This window comes from Bombina bombina, chromosome 2, assembly GCF_027579735.1.
Source record: "Bombina bombina isolate aBomBom1 chromosome 2, aBomBom1.pri, whole genome shotgun sequence".
Classification (NCBI taxonomy): domain Eukaryota; kingdom Metazoa; phylum Chordata; class Amphibia; order Anura; family Bombinatoridae; genus Bombina; species Bombina bombina.
In genome coordinates, this window is record NC_069500.1 from 492,709,854 (window position 1) to 492,727,631 (window position 17,778).

General features: G+C 40.7%; 1 protein-coding gene across 1 annotated transcript in view; it reads left to right on the forward strand.

The window, feature by feature from the left end:
• The window catches only part of POLE (DNA polymerase epsilon, catalytic subunit), a 571,199-nt gene that overhangs the window by 13,418 nt on the left and 540,003 nt on the right, over positions 1-17,778 (forward strand). Inside the window, exons 4-5 of the mRNA XM_053702214.1 lie at positions 13,629-13,673; positions 13,813-13,905. Coding sequence (XP_053558189.1) covers positions 13,629-13,673; positions 13,813-13,905 — 138 coding nt within the window. The remainder of the gene's footprint in view (positions 1-13,628; positions 13,674-13,812; positions 13,906-17,778) is intronic.

Consider the following 17,778-nt stretch of genomic DNA (forward strand, 5'->3'; position numbering starts at 1 on the left):
TGCAAGAAGCGTCTGAGTTTCAAGCCTTGTCAGAGTACCATACATATAAAACGCACCTTTCCTTGTGGAAAGATATTTTGACTTCTATCAAGAAACAAGGTAAATGCTTGTGTTGTCTAGATTTAGTCCATTGACTTCATATCTACATGAAGGGGGTTGAGTCATTCATGCTCTGCTTTTCAAAATGTCATGGAGGTCTCGTCTGGGACAAGCTCCAGCAAAAATTACAATCTTAAGTTTGAAAGTTCATACTACCTCTGTTTCTAACAGAAAGCTGAACCTGTACCTGATAGGCTCAGGGCACGTTCTACTAACAAGGGCAATGGCTGCTTATTCAGCTTGAGGCAGATTCCTTTTTGTTTTGAAATCTTTCAGTTTTGGATATCACCACACACTTTTGTGTCAATTTTAGCTGGATGTGCAACAATCTGTACAATATATAAAAAATATTTGCGCTTGTGTATTCAAGTATTTTCCTTTTTTGTTTGGAGTTGTTTTTCACCCCACCCATATGTTATTTCTTACTGTTTTGTAATCTTCTCACTGGAATATTACTAGAAATGATTAATTCGCTAATACAGCGCTTTGTGGAGCTGAAGTTCAACCTCCAAGGATTTTGAAACAGTGCTTTAATCATTGTGAGATTGTTAGAAAAGTGAATGGCACCATTTTGTTATGCTTAGTTCATTCTGTTTATAGCATTGCAGTGCAATCTGTGTCTCAGTGCTATAGTCTGGCAAATTTTACTACAGTAATTGTCACAATTTTACGGGTACAGTATTTATTGAATACTTGCTGTGCTAGTGTTTAAACTAAACATAGCACAATTGCACCCCTAATATATGTTAGTTCAAACATGTTTTAAGGATTTTAAACACTGAAAAGAAAGCTAAAACTGCCTTGTTTCACTTTAAGGCGGTTTTCACTTTACAGCGGGGCTCCGGTCCCTAACCCGCTGTATGTGTAATACTTACCAGGTTTCCTACCTTTTCTACACGCTCCCACTTTTTTGATGGGTTGGTGATTACAGGGGCATGAAACCCACATTTTTTTCTTTCATGATTTAGATTAAAAATACAATATTAACTCCTTAGTAACCAGACCATTTTTCAATTTTCTTACTGTTAAAGGGACAGTATACACCAATTTTCAATAACTGCATGTTATAGACACTACTATAAAAAATAAGATGCACAGATACTGATATAAAAATGAAGTATAAAACTGCACAAACCAATGCACCTCCTGAGAAACCTAGTGGTAAGTGTTTTGTTCCTGAGAATATTCAAACCAAACTTTTGCACTCCTAACACTATCCTAATGGTGGTTGACCGGTTTTCTAAAATGTCACATTGCATTCCCTTGAAGTTGCCTACCGCTCAGGAGCAGGCTTCAATTTTTTCCCGGGAGGTCTTCCGTTTACGTGGGTTACCCAAGGAGATAGTGTCGGACCGGGGTAGCCAGTTTGTCTCCAGATTTTGGAGTTTATGGGCTCAAATGGGGATCCAGCTTTCCTCCTCCTCCTCTGCATATCACCCTCAATCCAATGGGGCTGCGGAATGGTCTAATCAAGCTCTGGAACAGTTCCTCCGTTGCTATGTCTCAGATCAGCACAATAATTGGTCTGAACTGTTACCTTGGGCAGAGTTTGCTCGTAATAGTGCTGTTAATGCTTCCTCCAAGTTATCCCCGTACATCGCGAATTATGGGTTTCAACCATCCTTGTTGCCCGATTCATTCATGTCTCAGGGTATTCTGGCTTTGGAGGAGCATCTCCGGCAACTCCGTTCCACGTGGGTGCAGATTCAAGATTGCATTCATCGTTCTATGCAGCGCAATAAGTTCCAGGCTGATCGTAGGCGTCTGCCCGCGCCTTCCTACCAGGTTGGTGAGAGAGTTTGGCTGTCCTCCTGCAACTTGAACCTTTTGTGTGCCTTCCAATAAACTGGCTCCCCGTTATGTTGGTCCTTTTCAAATACTCCAACGGTTCAATCCTGTGGCCTACGCTCTTGACCTTCCTCCTGCAATGAGCATCTCCAATGTTTTTCATGTCTCCCTCTTGAAACCATTAGTTTGTAATCGGTTTACCACTGTGTTGCCTCGTCCCCGTCCTATCTTTGTTGATAACCATGCTGAGTATGAGGTCAGCAGCATTATTGACTCTCATATGTCCAGGGCCGCGTACAGTATTTGGTTCACTTGAGGGGCTACGGTCCGGAGTAGCATTCATGGGTTCCCTCCTCTGATGTTCATGCTCCTGCTCTCCTCCGTGCCTTTCATGCCTATTTCCCCAATAAGCCTTTTGTCCTTATTTGGGAAATATATATATATTCCTTTTTCTCCATCCCCTATCTTTTAAAAATGTTTCCTATTGCTGACTTTATCAAGGAGTCTTGGCAGATGGTCCCCAAGGTGGAAGGGGCAATTTCCACCCTAGCTAAGAAAACCACTATTCCCATAGAGGATAGTTGTTACTTTAAGGGTCCTATGAATAAGAATTTGGAGGGATTACTCAAAAAGATGTGTGTTCACCAGGGTTTACAGTGGCAACCTGCGGTGTGCATCGCTACCGTCACTAGTGCGGCAGCATACTCGTTAAATGCGTTGTCTGATTCTATTTAGACAATCTCCTTGATGAGATCCAGGTTATGATCAAGGCTCTTAAGTTGGCTAATTCCTTTATTACGGATACTACTCTACAGGGCCGCCACTAGAAATTTTGGGGCCCCTGACTTAACCATTGATCAGGCCCCCCCTTGACATGTGCAATTTTTGACTAAGTGACTAAAACGTATATGCACTTTATTCTTAAGTGTCTATTTAAACTTGGAAATGTTGTAAAGGTAGTAACATACACACACACTAACACACTAACACACACACTAACACACACACTAACACACACACACACTAACACACACACTAACACACACACACTAACACACACACACACACACTCACTAACACACACACTCACTAACACACACACTCACTAACACACACACTCACTAACACACACACTCACTAACACACACACTCACTAACACACACACTCACTAACACACACACTCACTAACACACACACTCACTAACACACACACTCACTAACACACACACTCACTAACACACACTCACTCACTAACACACACTCACTCACTAACACACACTCACTCACTAACACACACTCACTCACTAACACACACTCACTCACTAACACTCACTCACTCACTAACACTCACTCACTCACTAACACACACTCACTCACTAACACACACTCACTCACTAACACACACTCACTCACTAACACACACTCACTCACTAACACACACTCACTCACTAACACACACTCACTCACTAACACACACTCACTCACTAACACACACTCACTCACTAACACACACTCACTCACTAACACACTCACTAACACACACACTAACACACTCACTAACACACTCACTAACACACACACTAACACACACACTAACACACACACTAACACACACACTAACACACACACTAACACACACACACTAACACACACACACTAACACACACACACTAACACACACACACACTAACACACACACACTAACACACACACACTAACACACACACACTAACACACACACACTAACACACACACACTAACACACACACACTAACACACACACACTAACACACACACACTAACACACACACACTAACACACACACACTAACACACACACACTAACACACACACACTAACACACACACACTAACACACACACACTAACACACACACACTAACACACACACACTAACACACACACACTAACACACACACACTAACACACACACACTAACACACACACACTAACACACACACACTAACACACACACACTAACACACACTAAAACACACACTAAAACACACACACACAAACACACACACACAAACACACACACACAAACACACACACACAAACACACACACACAAACACACACACACACACACACACACACTAAAACACACACACACACACACACACACTAAAACACACACACACACACACACACACTAAAACACACACACACACACACACTAAAACACACACACACACACACACACTAAAACACACACACACATAAGGATTCACATATAGATACTCTAGCAGACACGCAAAGAAACACACTCAGACACAGACACACACACATAAGGATTCACATATAGATACTCTAGCAGACACGCAAAGAAACACACTCAGACACAGACACACACACATAAGGATTCACATATAGATACTCTAGCAGACACGCAAAGAAACACACTCAGACACAGACACCCACACAGACACTCAGCACTTGATTACATTGACCTGACAAGTAATGAGGTAAGCTACAGTTTTGTAAATAAAGGAGATTTAGAAATCAAAATATGGAGTTCTGATTATCTTTTGGTAAAGGAAGATGCCAACTAAATGATGACAACAGCATGCAGTGGCTGAAAGGAAGGGCCTTGAACGGCCTAAACAATAATTTAAAGGTTAAATGGTGGATTGGTGACTTCCGTAAAGGTCTCATTAGTCTCAAAGTCTGTAGAAAGATGTGAATAATCAGTAGTACGGTAAAAATGTCCTAAAAAGGAACAGACAATGGACACACACACACACACACACAAACTCAAACTTGCACATACACCCAAGGAAACACTGACAGAGACAGCCTCAGAAAACACACAAAGACATACAAACACACACACAGAGACAACCACATAAAACACAGAAAGACATGCATACACACACCCTCACTGAGACATCCACAGAAAACACAGACATACACACACCCTCACAGACACCCACAGAAAACACACACCCTCACAGAGACATCCACAGAAAACAGACATACACACCCACCCTCACAGAGGCATCCAGAGAAAATACACAAAGGCAAACATACACACACCCTTGCAGAGACACCCATAGAAAAAGCTCAGACATACACACCCACCCTCACAGAGAGACCCACAGAAAAAAACGCACATACACACTCATAGAGAGACAAACCAAAGACATAAACACAGACACCCACAGAAACACTCACAGGAGGAAACATTTATGCGCCTTGCATCCCCTAATCAACAGTGTGTGACATGCATGATAAAAAAATTGCAGAAATTAAGAGATCACTTTTTAAAGAATCATATTTGTAAATGTGTAAGCAAAAATAATTCTGTGAATTCAAAATTGTACATTAATGATCTGGGTAGATGGCTAGATGAAGAAAAGTACTTTTAAAAGGTTGACATGTTTGTTTTTTCCCCAACCAAGAGCACCACTTCAAATATAGTGTACAAATGTTCCCATCTGTCAGCTGTACTTATGGATTTTGAAAATGCTGTACTCTATATGGTCTTGGAACCATAAGCTGTGGTACTCATACCATTAGATCTGGTTAAATGCATAATTTAGGCTTGTTGGTATGTATTTCAAAATTAAGTCAGCTGTAGTGTAAACTGAATAGTTTTAAGTTAACCTGACTCATAACAAACACTGAGCAATCTAAGTCTGAGAGTATAACATTTTATGCAGATGTAAAAATCTTAGATGAAATGCCTCCTTGCATCTGGAAAGTCCTTGCATAAAGGGGCAGTAAAGTGTAATGTTTTTATGGACCCCTGGCCCCACCATACAACTACTACCACACTGAAGTTACAATCCGAAATTGCACAAAGAAATAAAAAACATTTGCTAAGTAAGTCATACCTCCTCTGCAAATGAAAGTTATCTGCAGTCTGACTCAGGCACACACTGTACAAACAAAGTCTGTCTCACACTGTGCATAGTGGTTTAGTACACATTCAGAAATCCTCTCAAATGCTAATACTTTACTCCTTGTAATACCATTTCCCATGCTCAATTAGCACTCTGCTGTAGTACCCACCGGTGTTTTTTTTTTTTTTTTTTTGTTCTTGCCTCATTGGGCCCCTGACAGTAGTCACCCCTGTCACCCCCTGATGGCGGCCCTGCTACTCTACATGTTATTAAGCTGGGATCAAAGATTTCTGGGTTTGCAGTACTGGCCCACAGAGCCTTATGGTTGAAATCTTGGTATGCGGATGTTTTCATCTAAGCTTTTGGCGATTCCCTACAAGGGTAAGACCTAACAATGGGCCAGGCTTGGTTGAAATTATTTCCGACATTACGGGAGGAAAGGATCATTTCCTCCCTCAGGATAAGAGGAATAAGAAGGGACGTCAGAGTAATTTTTCTTTCCTTTCGAAATTTCAAGGTTAAGCCTTCCTCTCCCTCTACAAAGCAGGAACAGTCCAAGTCATAAAACAAGGGAAAGCAATCCAAAAAGCCTGCTACTGACTCAGTATGAAGGGTCTCCGGATCTTGTGGGGGGCAGACTTTCCTTCTGCTCAGGCTTGGGTTCAGGATGTTCAGAATCCCTGGGCTGTGGACATTGTGTCCCAGGGATACAAACTAGATTTCAAGATCTTTCCTCCCAGGGGCAGGTTTCTGCTCTCAAGATTATCTGCAGACCAGATAAAAAGTGGCGTTCTTACACTGTGTTCGGGACCTTTCCGACCTGGGAGTGATAGTTCCTGTTCCAAGGCAGGAACAGGGTCTGGGATTTTACTCCAATCTGTTTGTGGTTCCCAAAAAAGAGGGAACTTTCAGACCAATTCTAGATCTCAAAAGTCTAAAGTTCTTCAGAGTACCGTCCTTCAAGATGGAAACTATTCATTTCATTCTTCCCTTTGTTCAAGAGGGTCAATTTATGACAACTGTAGACTTAACGGATGCGTACCTGCATATTCCCATCCACAGGGATCATCACAAGTTTCTGAAGTTTGGTTTTCTAGACAAACACTTCCAGTTTGTGGCTCTTCCATTTGGCCTTGCCACAGCTCCCAGAATTTTTTCAAAAGTTGTGGAATCCCTGTTGACGGTGCTCCGGTTATGGGGCATTGCAGTGGCGCCTTATCTGGATGACATTCTGGTTCAGGCGTCATCCTTTCAACAAGCGAACTCCCACACGGAGATGTTATCCTTCCTGTGCTCTCACGGATGGAAGGTGAAGCTGGGAAAGAGTTCCTTAATTCCAGCTACAAGGGTAGTTTTCTTGGGAACCATAATAGATTCCCTATCAATGAAAATATTTTTAACAGAGGTCAGAAAATCAAGGATCTTCAATTCTTGTCTGGCGCTTCAGTATTCTCCTCGACCATCAGTGGCTTAATGTTTGGAGGTAATCGGTCTGATAGTAGCTGCCATGGACTTCATTTTGTTTGCCCGTTTCCACCTCAGACCCCTGCAGCTATGCATGCTCAAACAATGAAACAGGGATTATGCGGATCTGTCTCAGAGATTACATCTGGATAAGGAGACAAGAGATTCTCTTCTTTGGTGGTTGTCTCAGGAGCATCTCTCCCAGGGAACCTGCTTCCGCAGACCCACCTGGGTGATTGTGACAACAGACTCCAGCCTGCTGGGATGGGGAGCAGTCTGGGGTTTACTAAAGGCTCAGGGGACATGGACTCGGGAGGGGTCTGTTCTCCTCATAAACATTCTAGAGCTAAGGGCAATCTTCAATGCTCTTCTAGCCTAGCCTCAGTTACCTTCAGCCTGGTTTATCAGGTTTCAATTGGACAACATAATGTCAGTGGCTTATATTAACCATCAGGTAGGAACTCAGTTTCTTGGCTATGACAGAGGTAGCCAATATCATGCAGTGGGCGGAGACACACAACTGCTGTCTATCTGCGATCCACATTCCAGAAGTGGACATTTTGGGAAGTGGATTTTCTGAGCAGACTGACCTTTCACCCAGTGGTTTGGGAACTTCATCCTGAGGTGTTTGCCAAATTAGTTCTCAAATGGGGACAGCCAGATCTGGATCTCATGGCATCTCGTCAGAATGCCAAGCCCACGAGGTACCGGTCGTGGGATCCTCAAGCGGTACTGATAGATGCTCTGGCGGTCCCTTGGAATTTCAGTCTTTCATACCTATATCCTCCGTTCACTCTCCTTCCTTGGGTCATTGCTCGAATCAAACAAAGGAGAGGGCGTCAGTAATCCTCATTGCACCGGCGTGGCCTCGCAGAATCTGAAGGACCTTCTACTTCAAGGGCCCTTCCTTCATCCAAATCTCGTTTCTCTGAAGCTGACTGCATGGAGATGGAACGCTTAATTTAATTATCTAAGCCTGGATTTTCTGAGTCGGTTATTGAGACCATGATTCAGGCTCGTAAGCCTGTGACTAGAATGATTTACCATAAGATATGGCATAAATATCTGCATTGGTGTGAATCCAGAGGCTACTCTTTGAGTAGAGTAAGGATCCCTAGAATTTTGTTCTTTCTCCATGAGGGTCTCGAAGGGTTTATCTGTGAGTTCTTTGAAGGGTCAAATATCTGTCTAGTTTATTTTTTTGCATAAACAACTGGCGGATGTACTAGACGTGCAATCTTTTTGCCAGGCCTTGGTCAGAATCAGGCCTGTGTTCAAACCTGTTACTCCTCCCTGGAGTCCTAACCTTGTTAAGGTTCTTAAACAGGCTCAGTTTGAGCCTATGCATTCCTTAGATATTAAGTTATTATCTTGGAAAGTTTTTGTTTCTTGTTGCAATTTCTTCTCCCTGCAGAGTATCTGAACTTTCTGCGTTGCAGTGTGATTCCCCTTATCTTATTTTTCATTCTGATAAAGTAGTTCTATGTACTAAGTTGGCGTTCCTTCCTAAGGGGGTTTCGGATAGGAACAAGAGATCGTGGTTCCTTCTTTGTGCCCTAACACGTCTCATAAAGAGCATCTGCTGCTCAACCTAGATGTGGTGCGTGCGTTGAATAACTACTTACAGGCAACTAAGGAATTTCTCCAGTGTTCGGCTCTGTTGTTTTCTCTGGGAAACGTAAGCGTCAGAAAGCTACGGCTACTTCTCTCTCTTTGTGGCTAAAGAATATAATCCGTTTGGCCTATGAAACTGCTGGACAGCAGCCTCCTGAGAGAGTCAAGGCTCATTCTACAAGCGCTGTTTCTTATGCCTGGGCATTAAAAAAAAAAAAATAAATAAATAAAAAAAAATGAAGCTTCTGTGGAACAGATTTGCAAGTCTGCAACTTGGTTCTCTCTACATACTTTTTCCAAATTCTATAAGTTTGATACTTTTGCCTCGGCTGAGGCTTCTTTTGAGAGAGAGGTTCTTCAAGCAGTGGTGCCTTCCGTTTAGGTTCCCTGTCTTGTCCCTCCCTTATCTATTTCCTCTAGCTTGGGTATTGATTCCAAATAGTAATTCGATGATCCGTGGACTCACTGTCATTAGAAAGAAAAAAAAATGTATGCTTACTTGATAAATGTATTTCTTTCTTGACACATTGAGTCCACGGCCCGCACTTTTATTTAGACAGTTTTTTTTCGTGTTACAAACGTCAGGCACCTTGTTGCCTCCTTTCTCTCCTTTTACTTTGGTCAAATGACTGGGGTTGGAGGGAGTGGATGGAGGCATGGTATTCCCAATAGTAATTAGATGATCCGTGGACTCATTGTCAAAGAAATAAATTTCAGGTAAGCATAAATTTTTTTATTTTATTTTTTTCTGCAATGTAGTGGTCCCCCCCACCGTTTCTGTAGTGTAACCCCCCCATCCCTCCCTCTCCGGCACCAGCAGATGATAGTTACAGATGGTGACATACAGTGTCTAACTTAACAGCCAAGACTGGTATGTATGTATGTATGTATGTATGTATGTAGGGTTGGTATGTATGTATGTATGTAGGGTTGGTATGTATGTAGGGTTGGTATGTATGTATGTATGTAGGGTTGGTAGGTATGTATGTAGGGTTGGTAGGTATGTAGGTGGGGTTGGTAGGTATGTAGGTATGTATCCCTGTCTTAGCTTTATACATTTCAAGGTCAAGAAAATGAATTTTTTTTTTGATGCCATTCAATCTTGAATTTGATAGTAGATTCTAAGTTGTTGAGAGCATTAAACCATTCCATAAGAGATGTCGATGTGCCCCTCCAAATGAGGAACACATCAATATAGCGGCGATCTGATGGAATTGTGCTGTGGATTAAAAACATTGTTTTTCAAATTGTGCCATATATAAGTTGGCATAAGATGGGGCTATACTTGACCCCATAGCAGTGCCTAACAGTTGAAGAAATTCATTCTCAAACCGAAAAAAGTTTTTCTCCAAGCACAACTCCATCAGATTCAGCAGAAATTCAATTGGGGGACCAGTATAGTGCTCACTAGTGATCAGTTGCTCCTTAACCATCTGTACCCCATGTTTATGGGGAATGACCGTATAAAGGCTTACTACGTCCATAGTGACGAGCAAGTCACTATCGTGGTAAATCTCCATAGATTTTAAAACATTAATGAGCTCAAATGAGTCTCTTTAAATATGTTGCAGTCGCCTGGACTACAGGCTGAAGAAAAAAATCAATATATTCGGCCAAAGGCTGAAAGAGGGACCCTCTGGTAGAAACAATGGGTCTGCCAGTTGGGTCCTCAAATATAAAATCGGACAAATTGGGTTGTCTACAGTAAAAAATGACCAAGTGTCATCATCTATGATATTAGCAGTATGTGCTAAACCTAGAAGCTCATCCACCTCTCTCTTAAAGCCTATGGTGGGATAATTGTCTAAGGGCTTCTTTTCTATAATTATCATAGTCAAGAATTACTATAGCACCACCCTTATCCGCCGGTCTTATGACTTGTGTCTTTTGAGAGTGCCTTGATGGCCATTCTTTCTTGTTTAGTGAGATTGTCTCTACCGGTAGTAATAGGATGCGGTTCAGATAGCGTAGACAAACAAATTGATGAAATGTGTATTGATCGGTTCAAATGTGCTAGATCCCCTAAAGCATTTATGGATGTAATCACCTTTTATCCTTAAAAAAAAATATCTTAATTTCAGTTGTCGTTGGAATCGTGTAAATTAAATAATCTGCTAATGGAACGTGGCACAAAAGAAAGACCCTTGTTAAGGACACTAAGTTCTTCAATGCTAAGAGGTTGAGTACTTAGATTAAATACTATTGTTTCGGCCATTTGTCACTTTTTTTCTTGCTCCCCCTCCTGATGTGTCAGCGTCAGGGGGGGCCATCAAGAAAGGTAGCTCGGAAAAACAACCGGTCGCGAGACACTTTCTTCAAGCAGGACACTCTGTCTCCATGCTAAGAGCAATACTTATCGATCATGTTCCACGTTTGAGAAGTGGGGGTGATAGGGCTCTAGCCTTATTACGAACAGAAGCAAAATGGATTTTTGATCTTGACACTGTTACCCCCAAGGGCATGAACACAATGATTGACTTTGGTTGCTGGTATAAATGACCGGCTTACAGGAATCCCCTCCATGGGATAATAAGTTTCTACCTACTCCATAGGCTTGAATGATGTAAATTGTGTGTGCGCGCGCGCATTGGCTGTAGTTTTTTCATTGATACCAGGGGTATAGATTGGCTCCTTTAGGGCTCATTAATATATATGGGTCCCTTTTAGGTTTATTCTACATCCATACATTTTTTGCACCACTTGTTATATTTAAACATGTTTTCCTGTATTTAACATCAGGATTACCATTTAGCGTAGTGTATATAATGTAAATCTAAATCACCGGTATAGTTAGACACATAGAATGTTATTAAATTGAGGTTAATGTTTTATTGCTTCACACTCGTCTTTATCCTGCTGTCTGGGTCCCCCTGCATCGCCACTAACGGTTGTTTACCGTTGCCATGCTTACCTACTCTGTCTGTTTCATTGGTGGCTATGACTGATGACGTCATGAAGCGTGCATACGCATGACGCTGGGGTAGCGCGTTAGATGGCCGGATGTTGTGCAAGAGCACAGACATCAGGGTGATTATTCACTTAGTACACTGGGTATATAAGGTGAGTTGGTGTGGGATGTATTTATGTCTTCCATGGGCTCCGTTTTGATAAAGGTTTGCTGTTGAACTGAAACGTTATGGGTTAAGGCCCTACTTTTTTCACATGCTGTGATTAAAAGGCTTGCTGCAAAGTTTCCTGTGTTGCCTGCTTTTTTCCCGGATACACGCTTTATCATGAAGCCAGGTTTGTGTTCTGGATACTTGTGTGTGTATACTTTTGGATGTATTATATATATATATATATATATATATATATATATATATATATATATATATATATATATATATATATATATATATATATATATATATATATATATATATATATATATATATATATATATATATATATATATATATATTTTTTTTTTTTCTTTCATGGCTTGCATGCCGTTGCTTTCAAAGATAAACTAATAAAGTACAGTAATAACTTTTGAAGCCGTACTCAGACTGTTGGGGTGCTTTGTGATTACGTGCAATATATACAACTACAACCTAATTAGTTTTCTAAAAACAATTAACTCTAACATGCACCTAATTGTTAGATTAACTCTTAAAGGGCATAATACATCTCATTACTACTAAAAGATTTTAGCCCTTAAGTTGCTTTAACGATATATTAAATTATCATTCCATGTAACTGTTGCCCAACCTAAGGACTTCTTATAGTAAATTAGTAAGCATCAAAGTATAGCAGTAGGGGTGGGGGGCTGCTCCTTTCAGAAATGCTGTGCCTTGCTGATATCAAATACATTGTAGATGCAGTTAACCCAGCAGCTAACTAGCAGAGGGGACTGAAGTTTTAGCCTTTTTTTGGCAGCCGTGGGGTTAACTGCATCTGCTATGTTTTTGAGCTGTTTCTTAGAGAGCAGGAGATTGTGTGGGAGGTTCCATAATGATTACATATCCTAAGTTTTAGACTGCAGACGTCCCTAGGGGTAAATATAAGTAAGTGGCTTTCCCTCCCTCTTCAGTTTCCTGCATGGGCTCTGCTTTTAGACTTCTATAGATTGATCACCTAATACTGAGATCACAAACAGAAAGTTGCAAATTAGCCATGCAGTTGCTCAACTAACAGCACAATGAAGTATAAAGCTTGTGGGTGGGAACGGAACCAGCTGATCAGATTTGCAAGTGATTGTCACAGCTATGACTTGTATAAATGTAACACATTTAGCCAGTAGTTTTATGCTCTCATGGGGAACACCACATAGCTGATGTGACCACTTTGGATTTACCTTTTGGGACATTTTGAAAAAGATGCCAGTTAGGCATCGAAACGTCATGGTTTTTCCCAAGATTTTAACTTTTTGTATTATTAAAAGCTAAATTTTACTTACAAATGACCAGTGAGTGCTGCCTTTTTTGCTATGTATGTATGTATGTGTGTGTGTGTGTGTGTGTGTGTATGTATGTATATGTGTGTGTGTATATATATATATATAATTCCCCCCCCCCCCTATTTTTTGTTAAGGATACTTTTCATATGATTGAGTGAGACAGTGGTCTGTTCTGTCCATGCCCATCAAAGAGGGGGTTCTCACTAGTAAGAATTACTCATGGATTTTGGGCCAAGATATAGAAATTGCCTATATTTTGATGATTTCTAGCTTTTCCTAAACTGTTTTTAAACTTCAAAACATATTCAGCCTTACTGTTTTCCATTGCTTTTGTGTTCCATATCCTCTTTATTTGTATTATTTTTTATTAATAAATATTTTAATGGCTGTCATTGCAGGTGGCACTGCCCTATAAACCTTATTTGTATGTGGCCACTAAGAAGGTAAGTCATGTATTCTTTATATACTCACATGGCACAGGGTGTAAATAATATTGTGAAAGTGTAATCAATGTAAGAGAGATGTTACGTTTTTCTTCGCTGGAGTGTTTTTGTGCTATACTGACACTTTTTTCTGTTTAAGGGATGTGAAAGGGAAGTCTCCTCCTTTCTTTCGAAAAAGTTTCAAGGAAAACTTGCAAAGCTAGAGACCATAGCCAAGGAAGATCTAGACTTGGTGAGTACCTAATATAAGTATCATATCATTGGCACAGAAAAAACCCAAAACATTCTGAACTAGAAACTTATAGGGAAGGCTTAGACCCCAAACTTGTTAAACATGCGAAAGAAACAAGTTGTTTTCTTGCAAATAATATATGAAGCGATTTCATTTTTTTTTTTTTTTTTTTTTTTTTTTACTGGCTGATAAGAATAACACCAATTGATGGTGTAATATGAGAAGGAAAATGTATTTTCTTTACTTATTTTACACTTTTATTTTGGTTAAAGGACTAGACACTGCAAAATATAAGCAATAAGTGCAGAATAAGACAATGCAAAAGCACAAACTTCATATACATGTATCCTGTGAATATTTCACATGCTCAGTTGGAGCTGATGCTTCAAAGTGTGTGTATTGTGAACATTTAGATAATGGAGAGGCACGCACATTTGTCACGTGATATTCTCATTGCCCTATGTTCAGCTCGGTTGAACTGACTTTAAAAGGAACATGGTCTTCAAAATTCTGTATATGTAAGCAGTTAACAATGTTCTCTTTTTTTTTTTTTCATGCAAAAAAGTATTTACGTAAAAGCTGTTTAAAAGGACAGTTGAGTCAAAATTAAACTTTCATGATTCAGACAGAACATGCAATTTTTAACAACTTTCCAATTTACTTCCATTAACAAAATGTGCACCGTTTTTATTATTTTTTATATTTACACTTTTTGAGAGACCATCTGCTTCTGAGCATGTGCAAGAATTTACAGAATATATGTATATGCATTTGATTGGCTGTCACATGATACAGAAGGGGTGGAAATAGACTTGGCATTGAAATTCGTCAGGAAAAAAATTACTCATTTGAGGTTCAGACTAAGTGCGATTGCATTGTCTTTTTATCATGCCTTTGTAGATTATGCAAATATACAGTATTTACTGGTCCTTTAAATTTGAAACTTAAAGTGCTAAGGCTACTCTCAAAAACCCCCTTCTATTTAGAATATAAACATCTTTTCTCCTGTAGTGTAGTCAGTCCACGGGTCATCCATTACTTATGGGATTATATCTCCTCCCTAACAGGAAGTGCAAGAGGATCACCCAAGCAGAGCTGCTATATAGCTCCTCCCCTCTACGTCATACCCAGTCATTCTCTTGCACCTAACTAATAGGACGTGTGAGAGGACTGTGGTTGTTAAACTTAGTTTTTATTTCTTCAATCAAAAGTTTGTTATTTTAAACAGCACCGGAGTGTGTTGTTTTTTCTCAGGCAGCATTAGAAGAAGAATCTACCTGAGTTTGTGTATGATCTTAGCGGTCGTAACTAAGATCCATTTGCTGTTCTCGGCCATTCTGAGGAGTGAGGTAACTTCAGAACAGGGGACAGCAGGCAGGGTTCACCTGCAAGGAGGTATGTTGCAGTATATTATTTTCTAAGGAATGGAATTGACTGAGAAAATACTGCTAATACCGATGTAATATAAGTGCAGCCTTAAATGCAGTAGTAGCGACTGGTATCAGGCTGATATGTGTGTATGTTTACACTGAGGTATTTCTAGGGAATGGAACTTCACTAAGAAAATACTGTATACATTTAATTTATATTTGAGCCTCCACTGCAGTGAAAGAGACTAGCAGCAGGCTTATTAATAACATTTCATAATTTTATTTTTAAACGTTTACTGGCATGTTAATCGTTTTTTTTCTGAGGTACTTGGTGATAAAACTTTATGGGCATGATTTTTACCACATGGCTGTCGTTTGTTTATGAATAAAATCAGTTTACTGAGCTTCCCCACTGTTATATTATGAGTGGGAGGGGCCTATTTTAGCGCTTTATTGCGCAGTAAAAATTCAGTCAGTCTTTCTATTTCTATTCCTCCATGATCCAGGACGTCTCTACAGAGCCCAGGGGTCTCCAAAACTAGTTTTGAGGGAGGTAATCACTCACAGCAGACCTGTGAGACTGTGTTTTGACTGTGATAAAAACGTTTATATTAAATTGTTATCCGTTTTTGGGTACTAAGGGGTTAATCATCCATTAGCTGGTGGGTGCAATCCTTTGCTAACTTAATGCATTTACTGTGAAAATTTGGTTGCTATAACTAATTTGGTTCATTGTTATTTCAACTGTGACAGTTTTTTTTTGTGCTTCTTAAAGGCACAGTAACGTTTTTTTATATTGCTTATAAAGTATTTTCCAAGCTTGCTAGTCTCATTGCTAGTTTGTTTAAACATGTCTGACACAGATGAATCTTTTTGTGCAATATGTTTAAAGGCCAATGTGGAGCCCAATAGAAATTTGTGTACTAATTGCATTGATGCTACTTTAAATAAAAGCCAATCTGTACATGTAAAGAAAATTTCACCAGACAACGAGGGGGAAGTTATGCCGACTAACTCCCCTCACGTGTCAGTACCTTCGCCTCCCGCTCAGGAGGTGCGTGATATTGTGGCGCCAAGTACATCAGGGCGGCCCATACAAATCACTTTGCAAGACATGGCTAATGTTATGACTGAAGTACTAAATTGCCAGAATTTAGGGGTAAACGCGATCAATCTGGGGTAAGAACAGAGTGCGCTGATAATAATAGAGCCATGTCTGATACTGCGTCACAATTTGCAGAACATGAGGACGGAGAGCTTCATTCTGTGGGTGACGGATCTGATCCAAGTAAACTGGACTCAGACATTTCAAATTTTAAATTTAAGCTTGAGAACCTCCGTGTATTACTAGGGGAGGTATTAGCGGCTCTGAATGATTGTAACACGGTTGCAATTCCAGAGAAAATATGTAGGCTGGATAAATATTTTGCGGTACTGACGTTTTTCCTATACCTAAAAGGCTTACAGAAATTGTTAACAAGGAGTGGGATAGACCCGGTGTGCCTTTTTCACCCCCTCCTATATTTAGAAAAATGTTTCCAATAGACGCCACCACACGGGACTTATGGCAGACGGTCCCTAAGGTGGAGGGAGCAGTTTCTACTCTGGCTAAGCGCACCACTATCCCGGTGGAGGATAGCTGTGCTTTTTCAGATCCAATGGATAAAAAGTTAGAGGGTTACCTTAAGAAAATGTTTGTTCAACAAGGTTTTATATTACAACCCCTTGCATGCATTGCGCCTGTCACGGCTGCGGCGGCATTCTGGTTTGAGTCTCTGGAAGAGACCATTAGCTCAGCTCCATTGGACTAGATTATAGACAAGCTTAAAGTCCTTAAGCTAGCTAATTCATTTATTTCTGATGCCGTAGTACACTTAACTAAGCTTACGGCTAAGAACTCCGGATTCGCCATTCAAGCGCGCAGAGCGCTGTGGCTTAAATCCTGGTCAGCCGATGTGACTTCTAAATCTAAATTGCTTAACATACCTTTCAAAGGGCAGACATTATTCGGGCCCGGTTTGAAAGAAATTATCGCTGACATTACTGGAGGTAAGGGCCATGCCCTGCCTCAAGACAGAGCCAAACCAAGGGCTAGACAGTCTAATTTTCGTGCCTTTCGTAACTTCAAGGCAGGAGCAGCATCAACTTCCTCCGCTCCAAAACAGGAAGGAACTGTTGCTCGCTACAGACAGGGCTGGAAACCTAACCAGTCCTGGAACAAGGGCAAGCAGGCCAGAAAGCCTGCTGCTGCCCCTAAGACAGCATGAAGTGAGGGCCCCCGATCCGGAAACGGATCTAGTGGGGGGCAGACTTTCTCTCTTCGCCCAGGCTTGGGCAAGAGATGTCCAGGATCCCTGGGCGTTAGAGATCATATCTCAGGGATATCTTCTGGACTTCAAAGCTTCTCTTCCAAAAGGGAGATTTCATCTTTCAAGGTTGTCAGCAAACCAGATAAAGAAAGAGGCGTTTCTACGCTGTGTACAAGACCTTTTACTAATGGGAG